At 39.5% G+C, this 12386-nt stretch overlaps 1 protein-coding gene across 1 annotated transcript in view; it reads right to left on the bottom strand.

The window, feature by feature from the left end:
- Nucleotides 1-12386, bottom strand: part of tspoap1 (TSPO associated protein 1) — a 207330-nt gene that overhangs the window by 14984 nt on the left and 179960 nt on the right. The window contains exons 23-25 of the mRNA XM_079815420.1: nt 11282-11378; nt 9407-9537; nt 6146-6314 (exon numbers count right to left, since the gene is read on the bottom strand). Of these exons, the coding sequence (XP_079671546.1) occupies nt 6146-6314; nt 9407-9537; nt 11282-11378 (397 nt within the window). The remainder of the gene's footprint in view (nt 1-6145; nt 6315-9406; nt 9538-11281; nt 11379-12386) is intronic.

Genomic DNA, 12386 nt, shown 5'->3' with positions numbered 1-12386 from the left:
TTTAGCATAGCTTAGCATAGATCATTGAATCCGATTAGACCGTTAGCATCTCGCTCAAGGATTAAGAAATGATATTTGTAAAGTGCGTTACAAATAAAATGTATTATTATTATTATTATTATTATTATTAAATTACACAGCGCCTGATAACAGTCCCCAGCGCTCTCTGTGTGAGCCGGTTGTCACGTTGGTTATGTTGACTGAAGTTAGCCTATTTTCAGGCGCTGTGTACTATCATTGCGCTGCTGCACTCATGGGACGACTCACAGCTCTTGATTATTACGCAGGAATGAGAGAATAGTTCCTGCCATATCGGCCTAGAAAATCACAACTTTTCATTTTCCGTCGGTCTTAGTACACAATGTAACTACAGAAGAGTCAAGTTTTAAAAAGGAAAAATATCAAAACTCTTTGGTCATTTTTGAGTGAGATGCTAACGGTCTAATCAGATTCAATGATCTATGCTAAGCTATGCTAAAAGTGCTACCGCCAGACCCGGAGATCGGCTGAATGGATCCAAAAACGGTAAAACTCAACTGTTTAACTCTAGTGGAGACTCTAGGATATTTCATGATATATTTCGATATTTTGACTCTATAAAGCTTTCTTCTCTTACTTGCACCTCCAAGTGTGTGTTTGCGCCAATGCATTGTTAAAGGATCCGTGCGTTTTGTAATTGTCATCCTTTATTAAACCGCTTTGACGAATTTAACGCATCTTTACGAATGGTGTCGAAATGCTGAATTCAGTTCTAATAGTTCTTAATGCAAGTCGCGTTATTTAAAGGGGAAGTTCGAGTGTCAATGAGCAACAAAGACCGCACTGAATCAATATTTATTCTTGTTACTTTCATGCGACTGATCAAGCTTTTATACGTAGTTCGCAGTAACTTTGGAAACATTTCCAAATTGTATATATTTGTTATTAAGGATTAAAGCTACACTGTGTGATATTTTCCCCCATCTAGCGGTGAAAATGTATGTGACCATCCAGTGAATATTAGTTTCTGTTCCTCTCAATTCCGATTTCGTTTTAACTCCTACGGTGGCCGATTTAGTCCAAGATTAACATGGCTTCCAGTTGGACCTCGTCCACATTTGACACGGTGCCATTGAGTGTTAAAAAGCCAAAGGCGAAGCTTGAATTTACGGGTATGTCCCTCTTTGGCTAATGTACTTTCAAGATGGAGGGGCAACATGGCGACCCGCATTCGAACCCTCACCCGTATGTGTTTTCAATGGCATATTATAAACTTTACTTTATATATTTTACTATACTATACTTTATTACTTGAAAGAAGTAAATATACATTAATGAGCACATATATTTTTGAAAGAACCAAGTGTTTTTAGCTAAGAATAAACAAAAAAAGTTACACAGTGTAGCTTTAAAATTAATACCAGTAATTCCATGGTCCATGTTGCTTTTTAAGATTTGGTTGGGGGGGGGTACCAATAAGGATTTCGCCTAAGGTGTCAAAATGGCTAAAAAACGGCCCTGATGTATTATTTCCTTCAGCTGAGACACTTCAGATGTGCACTGTTCATCATAATGGGTTTCAATTGCTTGAAATATAATTAAAATCACTTCATAGTTCAGTATTTTCCACTGCACATGGAAAAAACGGTCCAAGTGCAGCGCAAGTCTGTCATATCGGCTACATAATATTATAATAAGAACATCATAATTGTGTGTTTGGGACGTGGATTTTAAATGATGAGACTTTTGTATTTGTAATCAGGCTCTCAAAAATTATATAAAAATTTGGATTTAGATTTATCGCTCAATATATCGGTTATCGGCTTTCAAATATAAAGAATTATCGGTTATCGGTATTGGTCAAAATTTCATAACGGTGCATCCCTAGCATACATCAGCAGAAAAGTTATTGCTTTATGAAGCATCGTTTTCCTTACAATAACATGCATTGAATCATGCAGAGTAAGACCAGGAATATTTATTTGGGTTATTTTTGATTTCATGCTGACTGTGGTTCAAAAATAAAACTAGTGACACTAAGAATATCTAATGCTCATATCCCCCTTTGGTAAAAGTTGCAGAAGCAGAAATTCAGCAAACCAAACGCAGGTGAAGTCTGGGAGGGGTGGAGGAGGAGACAGCGAGCGCTGACACACACCTTTCTTGGAGCGTCTAGGTTTCGGCGGCGCAGCGGTGCGGCGTGGAAGCGGTGCATGTAAGCGGGCGTCTTTATGAAATTTAAACAGGATACGAGGGAAAAAAGACAAGTAGGCAGACAAGAATGAATGAGAAGCCAAAAGAAAAGCAAAACCCAAGCTGAAAACAAGATATTAAAGAAAAAGTTCATCCAAAAATGAAACGTGTCACCTTTTACTCACCCTCATGTTGTTATGAACCCATGAGACTTTCATTCATCTTTAGAGACAAATGAAGATAGAGATCATAAAACTAGGGCTGTCAAAAGATTAATCGCGATTAATCGCATCCAAAATAAAAGTTTGTGTTTACATAATATATGTGTGTGTACTCTGTTAATTATTATTTATATATAAATACACACACACAAGCATGTATATATTTAAGAATATAAAACATTTATATTTATATATATTATAGATTATATAAATGTATATACAATCAAATATTTCTTAAATATATACATGAATGTGTGTGTATATATAAATAATAATTAACAGAGTACACACACATATATTATGTAAACACAAACTTTTATTTTGGATTAATCGTGATTAATCTTTTGACAGCCCTACATAAAACTAATCAATCGAGCCGAGAATAAACCTCTAGCTGAAGCTCAAGCGTGATGCGTAACACGAGAACGAACCTCATTGGTTCGTGCTGAAGCTCAAACGTGCTGTCACGTGAGAATGAGTAAATGACAGAATTTTCATTTTTGGTTGAACTAACCCTTTAAACAACAGAATAAGCATTAGCATCAGCAATGAGGCGCCACAGTGAGAAAGAAAGGGCTGAACCGCCACTGCAGCAAAGCATTCTGGGAGAGACGATCCATGTTGTTGCTCTTTGAACTGCTCATACAGTGACCACAAAAACACACACATTACAACGACAGGACTTTGGCACTTTTGTAAAAAATGACAAAGCTTTGTGATCTGAAATGAAACTGGGACTGTGAAACATGAACCAAATTAAATCAAGAAATGCAGTGGAACTGCAGAAATGTGTGGAAAAGTTATATTCGGCCTGTATTGTGATATCAACATGGTGCCTACTTTTTCAAGCAAAATAGAACTTCATTAGGCTTATGATACATCATTTACATAAAAAGTACTAATCATTCCTCCATGAGCAACTATTTAAAGCAAGACACTACAGATGAATGGAGTAAAACTATTAAGAGATCGCCATATTTCTGACAGAACATTAATGCTGCTTTCACACCAAACGCGAATTGAGCGTCAAAATCGCGTCTAGTTGGACGCTTGAACATTTTGAATCAATTTGCGCGTCCACAGTGGGTATAAATCGAGTGTTTGAAGCGAAATAGACGCGCGTTCAAGGCGCTCCAGGAGAAATATGTCATAAAACACCACTCTGCCTCTTTTCATTTTCATTAAAAAAAAAAAATTAAACATTAATAGTCACACAAATGTGGTCCAGGCAACTCCTACATTATCTTCACTGCATCTGTACTTAAATATCCTAAAAAAATTAAGTTACGAAACTTCTCTTTGCCCTCAGTCAAAACGATTTGCCAGGGAACAAATTATAGATCCATGAGAGCAAAGATCGGCCGTTAGATCTACACAAGATGAATTATATCTCATGTTTAACCACCACAGAGACACAAATGAGGCGGAAACGCGTCCATCGCACCGCAGGACCTCCAGACGCGCGTCTTTACATTGACTCGGGACATAGAGAACCGTCTTTACATTGAAATCCCTCGCTCCAGACGCTCTATTCGCGTTTGGTGTGAACGCAGAATTAAGACAATAGTTTTGTATTATACGATTTCCGAAAGGTGCTAAATATGCAAATGATGCATTATCTAATTAAATAAGCATGCATATGCATACATTTCCAAAACATTGAATAAAATCTGGTTCAGAATTCTATAATTTTTGTTAACATAGAGTTTAAGGTGCCCTGCGACACGTATTGCATTACTTTTGTGGTAATGTCTGAAGTTCTACCATGGACTGCGGATAAAAAAATGCCCAGGTTACCTTGTTTCAAGCCATTCTAGCGTGGTATAGAAAGCCTGCAGGAAGACTCAGCTCAGTTCTCATTAATATTCAACGAGCTAAGCTGCTCGACTCTGATTGGCTAACAGCTAGCCAATGAGATCCTGGCTATCAGCATCGTTTACCCAGCGCAACAAGTAGAGGAACTGTGTTTACTATCGTCTGGAATCGCTACAGAAATGGCTTCTTCAGGTTTATTGCCATATATATATATATATGGCGTTCAGCCATCCTTGCTGTGTATGAATCGAAAACAGTCACTGCGCTAGATGAATTCTGTGGGCGTGGTCTAAACTGGGCGAGCTCATGAATAGTAATGAGCTCAGGCAACATTATCTTTATCTTCATTATCTCTACAACATTATCAGGTTTTGTAATCATCCTGATTTCTCCACTTATTTATTTTCAGTGGCTAGAGCTGACAGTCGCAGTTCATTTTCACATTCACGACATAACACAAACACATATGGACCTAACATATTTTAAAAAATGTATAAGTAAAAACGGTTTTGTGTAGCAGGGCACCTTTAAAGGTTATTACAGAGCGGATTTTGGATTTCATAAATCAGAAAATAAGGTCAACAGACAATTTTTTTTAGTTTTAATGAATAAAATGTTTGGTTTGGTGTATGTAAAGCTGCTAAAACCCTTTAAAATCTACAATAAAATAAACACGTAAATGTGTATTTTGGATCTTTTCTTTCCAATAATCTCTAAAATTGACCAGTGCATGATAGAAACCTGTTGCCTGTAGTGTCTTCCCTTAGAGAGAAAAAAGACTTCATGCACTGTTACGAAGTACACAAAAGTAGCCCTCATCCACTGCTAACACTTTAAGAAGTTAAATTCGAGGGAAACCGAAGTTCCTCAAAACCTATTTTAAAGCCTGTTTACACAAGCGTGAATCTTGCTCTGCTAAAATATCCGCTGTGGCTTTTTCTTGCTCAAATTATGACCTTAAATAAATGTCCGTCAGACTACAGCGCTCATAATGTTATGCCTGACTGGTGTATAGTTAACTGTAATTTATCCCTGTGATCAAAGCTGAATTTATCATCATCATTACTCCAGTCTTCAGTGTCACATGACCCTTCAGAAAACATTCTAATATGATGATTTGCAACATTTATGATTATTATCAATGTTTAAAACAGTTGAGCTGCTTAATATTTGTGTGGAAACCTTGACATGTTGTCTTTTCAGAATTATTTGATGAATAGAAAAATATTTTTTTGTAACAATTCAAAGCATTAGTAGCTATGTTTCCATCCTCCTATTTTGTGCACATTTTGGGATATTGCATAAAAAACACTGGATCGAAACATAAACAATGCGATCAATTGAGGCGGATACAATTGTATCCGATAAGAAGACTAAGTTAGAAACACAATTACTGAATAAATCCCTCGATCCACAACCAGAAACTCATGTGCTTCAACAGAGGATGTGATTGGATAACTGGACTAACCAGCGGACCAATCACATCGCAGAATCTCAAATGTGTGGTTCTTAGTCAAAGTCTGTGATCATAATGATTTGGTTTAACTCCCAAACGCCAGCATCCCAACGCAAGAGAACAGGACAGCGTTTATCGTGTTTCATCTGACGCTCTAAGACGACACTCATTTATGATGAAGGGAAAAGAGCCATATTGAAGGAACTTATTTTACACCAATTTCACGGGAAGTGATGATTTATGCAATATTTTTGCACCAAATTTGTGCACAAGTTAACTTTGCATCAAGTGCATTTGTGATGCATTCAATGCTCACTAGGTAGGCGGCTCCCTGGAGTACAAAGCTATCCTAAAAGAACTGGATTTGCTAGGCTGGATATCAGCAGACCGGTACAATTTTTCTCAAATCTGACTAGTAACATGATATGTTGGAGTGAAAACAGAGATGGAGGTGTTTGGACACATGCAGCGATAAACACACCTATCTTTTCCATAGAAGCCTCCGTGGCGAGGAAGCCCTGCATCAGGAGCTGGTCTCTGGTCTCCTCATCATCCACCTGGATCTCTGAAACCATATTACACGGGACAAAGCCACGATGACCACCCGCCTCGCCTCGGTAGAAACCATCTGCATCTTTGTCCCCATAAACCTGCAGAGAAGAAACACTGCATTGAACATTGATTGAACTTTATTATATTTCGAATGCTTTATCTACAGTGGCATTTGTAGGCTTATATATAGTGTTGCCTTATAGAAATCTTATGATGGGCCGTGGTTGGATCTTCCATCAGGACTGATCCAAAACAAACAAAATCAACACAACAATGCCATGGCCATTGCAGTCCCCTGATCTGAACCCTATAGAAAACTGAAGAGGAGAGTGTATCAACATGGACTTGGGAATTTGAAGGATGTGGAGAGATTTTCTATAGAGGAATGAATGGTGTCTGGTCTCCAAACTCATCAGGCGTTATAGGAGAAGAATCAGAGCTGTTATCTTGGGAAAAGGAAGTAGCAATACGTATTGAATAAAAGGGAGCCATTAATTGTGGCCAATGTTCATCGTTGAAGAAATCAACAAGCTATTCACGACGGTTTCCCGAAACCGCGTTGTCGCAAATCTGTCAGTAAGACACACACATAAAGACTGGATTCGATGAGTTTTGGGGTTGAAATGTAAAAAAAAGTAACAAATCCTTCCCTCACGCGTCAATATGACCCCCTAAGGAATGATTGGAATGTGATGAATGCTTCAGTACACAAAAAATATCTCAAAATTCAAATGAAAATGCTAAAACTTTACCAAATAAAATGATTTTATACTGTCTACATGTGTATTTGAATGCATACTGACTTTAGGACCGAGCAGGACAGCTTATCCGCTCCATATAGACAGAGCTATAAGGCCATCATAAGGTCACCAACTTTTTTTAAAAAATATTATCAAAATGAATTGAAATAAGCTTTCTGGGGCTCATTTTGACTGCGAGGGAAGGATGTGTTACAAAGTGCGAGGAAAGGATGAGGGTTAATGAATTTGTCTGAGATCGAATTAAAGGGTCATGAAACCTTAAACCAAATTTTCTGAGATTTTAACAGAGTTATGAGTGTTGAGCATCATAGAAGTCAATGTTACCATCCATTCGTTTTAATTGTTGGAGATAAAAGTGAATTTTAAACATTTTTGCGCTATATTCAACTACCGGGTTTAAATTCATCTTTGTATCAACGTCACAGAATGTGACGTTTTCTCGTACTATAGTACAGCGATGACTCATCAGTATCTCATAATTATTTATGAGTCTGCGTTTCCTTATCCTATGAAAAGACGGCTCGCTTAATTATTCACGAGACTGCGTGTCCATATCCTATGAGAAGACGCCTCGCTTAATTATTCATGAGTCTGCATGTCCTTTATCCGATGAGAAGACGACTCGCTTAATTATTCAGGTGTCTGCATGTCCTTTATCCTATGAGAAGACGACTCGCTTAATTATTCATGAGTCTGCATGTCCTTTATCCTATAAGAAGACGACTCGCTTAATTATTCATGAGTCTGCGTGTCCTTATCCTATGAAAAGACGGCTCGCTTAATTATTCATGAGACTGCGTGTCCTTATCCTATGAGAAGACGCCTCGCTTAATTATTCATGTCTACATGTCCTTTACCCTATGAGAAGACGACTCGCTTAATTATTCATGTGTCTGCATGTCCTTTATCCTATGATAAGACGACTCGCTTAATTATTCATGAGTCTGCGTGTCCTTATCCTATGAAAAGACGGCTCGCTTAATTATTCACGAGACTGCGTGTCCTTATCCTATGAGAAGACGCCTCGCTTAATTATTCATGAGTCTGCGTGTCCTTTATCCTATGAGAAGACGACTCGCTTAATTATTCATGAGTCTGCGTGTCCTTTATCCTATGAGAAGACGACTCGCTTAATTATTCATGAGTCTGCGTGTCCTTTATCCTATGAGAAGACGACTCGCTTAATTATTCATGAGTCTGCGTGTCCTTATGAGAGATGCATTAATGGATCAAAAACAAGTGTTTGTTTTTGATTTGTAAGAGTTTCTGTCAGATAAGTTCTCTTCAGTAGATCCTGAGTCTTCGAAACGAACGCGATTCATCCACACTGTTAGTTTAACCGCTCTTTACGGCCCATTAACTGATCAAACAGCTCATATAACTGTTGTCAGTCTGTCTCCACTTTAACCACGCCCACTTTTATAGCAGTTTTCAAAACTGTGGAGAGAACTGACGGCTGCTGAAATAGGGGGTTTCATGACCCTTTAACGCCAGATTTTTAGTTTTTATATAAATTACGGACATTGCATATGAGGACTAATTTTCCATTTATCTCAGTTATTTCGCTTTATTTCCAGACTCAATCATATGCTTGTTCTTCCGTACTAGAGCATGTATGCACATGCACACTCTTCAAATACGGTGCTTTAAATCTCTCGACAAACTAAAAGACGTGAATGACGTTCGTATATTTCTAAATAAAATAAATAGATTGTACCGAATGTCAACTTGCATTGCTCAAGTTAAGGATTTATTAAGTCCACATGTCATGCAAACTATACGCCTAACCCCAGGTCGAGAGCTGTCGTTCCAACAACACAAGTTTGTGAATGTTTGCTGGAACTATGGTTTCGGGAAACACATACTCGTTGAACTATGATGATAATGACAGAACTTATTTGGCTAACGATACTTTCAGTACGATGCTTTGTATGTCATAGTAGGAAAGAGAAGACCATCACAACTCGTGTTTCATGCGGTCCTGTTCGAAACGCCTCGCTCTAAGCGGGACTCGAACCTGAGAGTCAGATGCTCTAACAAGGAGGCTAAAGGCTGCAACCCCTAGTGTCAGTCATTAGAGCGTCTCTTGAGATCAGAGGAGTGAGGTTTACTCGCACAGCAACTACTAGCTGACCTCTGTTACACTCACCCCCCTAAACCTCACTCCCATCCGGGTCACGGCACCAATATAACCCCTCCTGTTTGAACCACTAGCTCCAAGCGGGACTCGAACCCGGGTCCGCCAGCATGAGAGTCAGACGTTCTAACAAGGAGGCTAAAGGCTGCAACATCTAGTGTCAGTCGCTAGAGCGTCTCTTGAGATCAGAGGAGTGAGGTTTACTCGCACAGCAACTACTATCTGGCCTCCACTAGTATGGTCTACTGTTAAAAACTAAAGCATGTGTGAAAATCATAAAGTCAAGTCAAACCTTGATAATCTGGCCCTCTTTAAAGGCAAGTTCCTCTTCAGCAGCGTCAGGATTGGGTGACATGACTGCAGGTTCATATGGGAAGAGGGCAACGAAGACTCTGACCTCATTTTCTCCAGATGGTCTGGGCTCTGCAACACCAAAGAGTACAAAGAGTAACATTTACACGCAGCAACACAGTGGTGGTCGATCTGGATATCATGCCCATTTACTTTTTTTTTGGGGGGGGGGGGGGGGGGGGGGGGGGGCGGGGGGGCGGGAGCTGTGCAAAGTTTCATTACAATAAAATATATATATTTTAGGCAATTTTCCTAGATGCATTCCAAACATTAAAGCCAGTGAACTAACATCAATTGTCTCCCCCCGGCTGAAAAAAATAATGGTGCGGCCCAGGCGTGTCCTTAAGTGAGGTAATCATACTAAAACCTCCTGATCCTAAGCCGCCATGAGCCGCTAGAGAAACGTGCGCACATGAGTCATCTGCACAGCGTGAGAGCGACAGCGAGAGACAAAGACACACTTATGTCTATTCAAATATCGACAAACTTTTGAATAATGTTCTCATGGGACAGCTTGAAACTACACGACTGGTCAAAAGTTTGGAGTAATTGTGTTCTCGAAAGATTAGGCTCACCAAAGTTGCATTTATATAATGAATAATACAGTAAAAACTGTAATATTCTGAAATAATAATACAGAACTGTTGTCTATTTATGCAATGCTTTTCCAGTCTTCAGTGTCACATGATCCTTCAGAAATCATTCTAATGTGCTCAATTATTATTGGTGCTCAATTTTAAACAAGGTTCTCCTAGCATCTCAGATACTACATGAATTGATTCAACTGGAGACGGTGTAGGTACAAACGTATTACTTTAAGTCAGCCAAGTGTCTTCTAAATGAATAAATGCAACTGCAAACTGTGTAAACAAATGTAAAGCAAACCCAAACGCCCCCCAAAACCACCTGTGCTATGTATTGGACATGCATGCAAAATTGTACTCTGGAGTCTGACAGCCGGACTCAAGGTCAAGAGGTCGAGGGTCAGCACCCTGAATTCATCAGGATCGTATTCCCGTTTCTGGATTAGTTAGAAGGGGGCGGGGTCAGGACTATAGTGTAAAACAGAGAAGCATGATCAGTGGTGGTAATGGGTGTCTGTCATGTTCGTGTTAAGCTCCAGCAGTGAGATGTGCTCATCTCATTAGTGAGGATCAAGGCCATCTGTAGCAACAATCAAGGGCAGGGCAAAGGAAAGAGGACATTTCACAACCTCTGTGTGTCACATTTGAGGGCAAATATCCAGTGCTACCTTCTTTTGCGGATGTCGTCAAAGGAAACGCACGGATTCAAAAATACAGTACAAATTGTGCAATGGTGTATATTAGGATGAGGGTTTGTCTGTAGTAACGGATGCTAGGGTGACACTAGGGTACAAGGTATTCTGGGATATGGTCAGAAGTTGTCCACTTCCAAATCTCTATGATATTATGGCCACTAGACATGGCTTGACTCGCCACATAAATTGTACATCTGTTCACGTAGAAAAGCCGATTTTTTAATTTAATTAAATAGAATGAGCAATAAATCAGCCCCAGAAAACAATACTAATGAGTTTTACTTAGGAACAAAATAAGTCCCGATTTAGATACTCGGTTGGGTGTGGTTGAAAGTGCATTTGGAGAAGAAGGGCAATTTAGAGTTCAACGAGAGAGAGAAAAGGATGTGATCTAAACGAGAGCTGTATGCAGTACACAGTGGTCAGGTATTATCCCGGAAGCTATTTCCATAGTTGTCAATTCCTCCTGTGTCATGACAAGCTGTCTAGAGTTAATCTGCTTCTAGAGTGAGAGAGAGGGAAGTGAGAGAGTCTCACCTCTATGCAGTCTAATTTCAGAGCGTGTTGATTTTTGGGTTGCATCGCACCACATTGCACCTGGATCTGCCGACAACGCTTCTCTTCCACCTGCCTCCTAATGTGAGAGAAACAAACAGTTAGATGATGACAATGGTGGGAAACAGTCACTGACTAACATCACAGTGGCATGACAACAACATCACACAAATTGCATGTAATACCACATATGAACACTAGGGGCTCCAGACTAGAACAATCACTTGTGAGTCACTTGCTGCTAATAAAGCATTTTGGGGCCAAGTTATACTTTTTCCTTGGCAAATAACAGTCCGTTATATATGGATTGCTAAGCTTGCATTTGGAACATTTGCAGTAGACCGTGTTCCAGTTTAATCTTCCTTAGCTTAGCATGCTACCAGTTAACCAAAAGATCTGAAACATTGTCTACACAACTATGGGCTCTAACATACACCCTGCTAAATGCAGCGCCAGGCGCAAGTGTTTTTTTGCTAGTTTCAGCCTGACCCAGGTGTGTTCAGGTGTTGGCGCATTGCTATTTTGAGGAACGAAAATAGACTGCGAAATAAAAATAAAAAATAAAAGGATTCCTCTCTGGAGAAGCATTCAGTGTTTCCGCTACCAAATTCCACCATTTTGCGAATTCACCAAATTGCGAATCCTCCATGGTGCGAGCGCAAATGGCTTTTAAAGAGAATGGGAGATGATTGGTTTATTGCACGGTATGCCCAAACACACACCCATGACTCATTAGGAGACTAGTACAACCCTTTTAGACCATGCGCCAGGGGCGCTGACCATTTTTCCCGTCATTAAACTAACAAAAGTGGATTCGGACAAGCACTAACTGCACCTGTGCCATGCGCTTCAGACCATGCGCTTAGATGGTTAAAATAGGGTCATGGGTGTTTACAAGAGCTTCTAGCTATTTACAACTGGTTGCAATTGCATTAGCCACGCAATTATGTGTTTGCACACATAGCCAAGAAGCCACATAATTGCACAACATGAAGTTTTGATGTTGTTGGCTAATGTAGATTGGAAGGTAATGCAAACTTTTTTGTTCAATTAGCCTGGAGCCCTGAAATACGCACACAAATCTCTC

Source organism: Gobio gobio, assembly GCF_949357685.1.
Source record: "Gobio gobio genome assembly, chromosome: 4".
Taxonomy (NCBI): domain Eukaryota; kingdom Metazoa; phylum Chordata; class Actinopteri; order Cypriniformes; family Gobionidae; genus Gobio; species Gobio gobio.
This window is presented reverse-complemented; position numbering and strand designations above follow the sequence as displayed.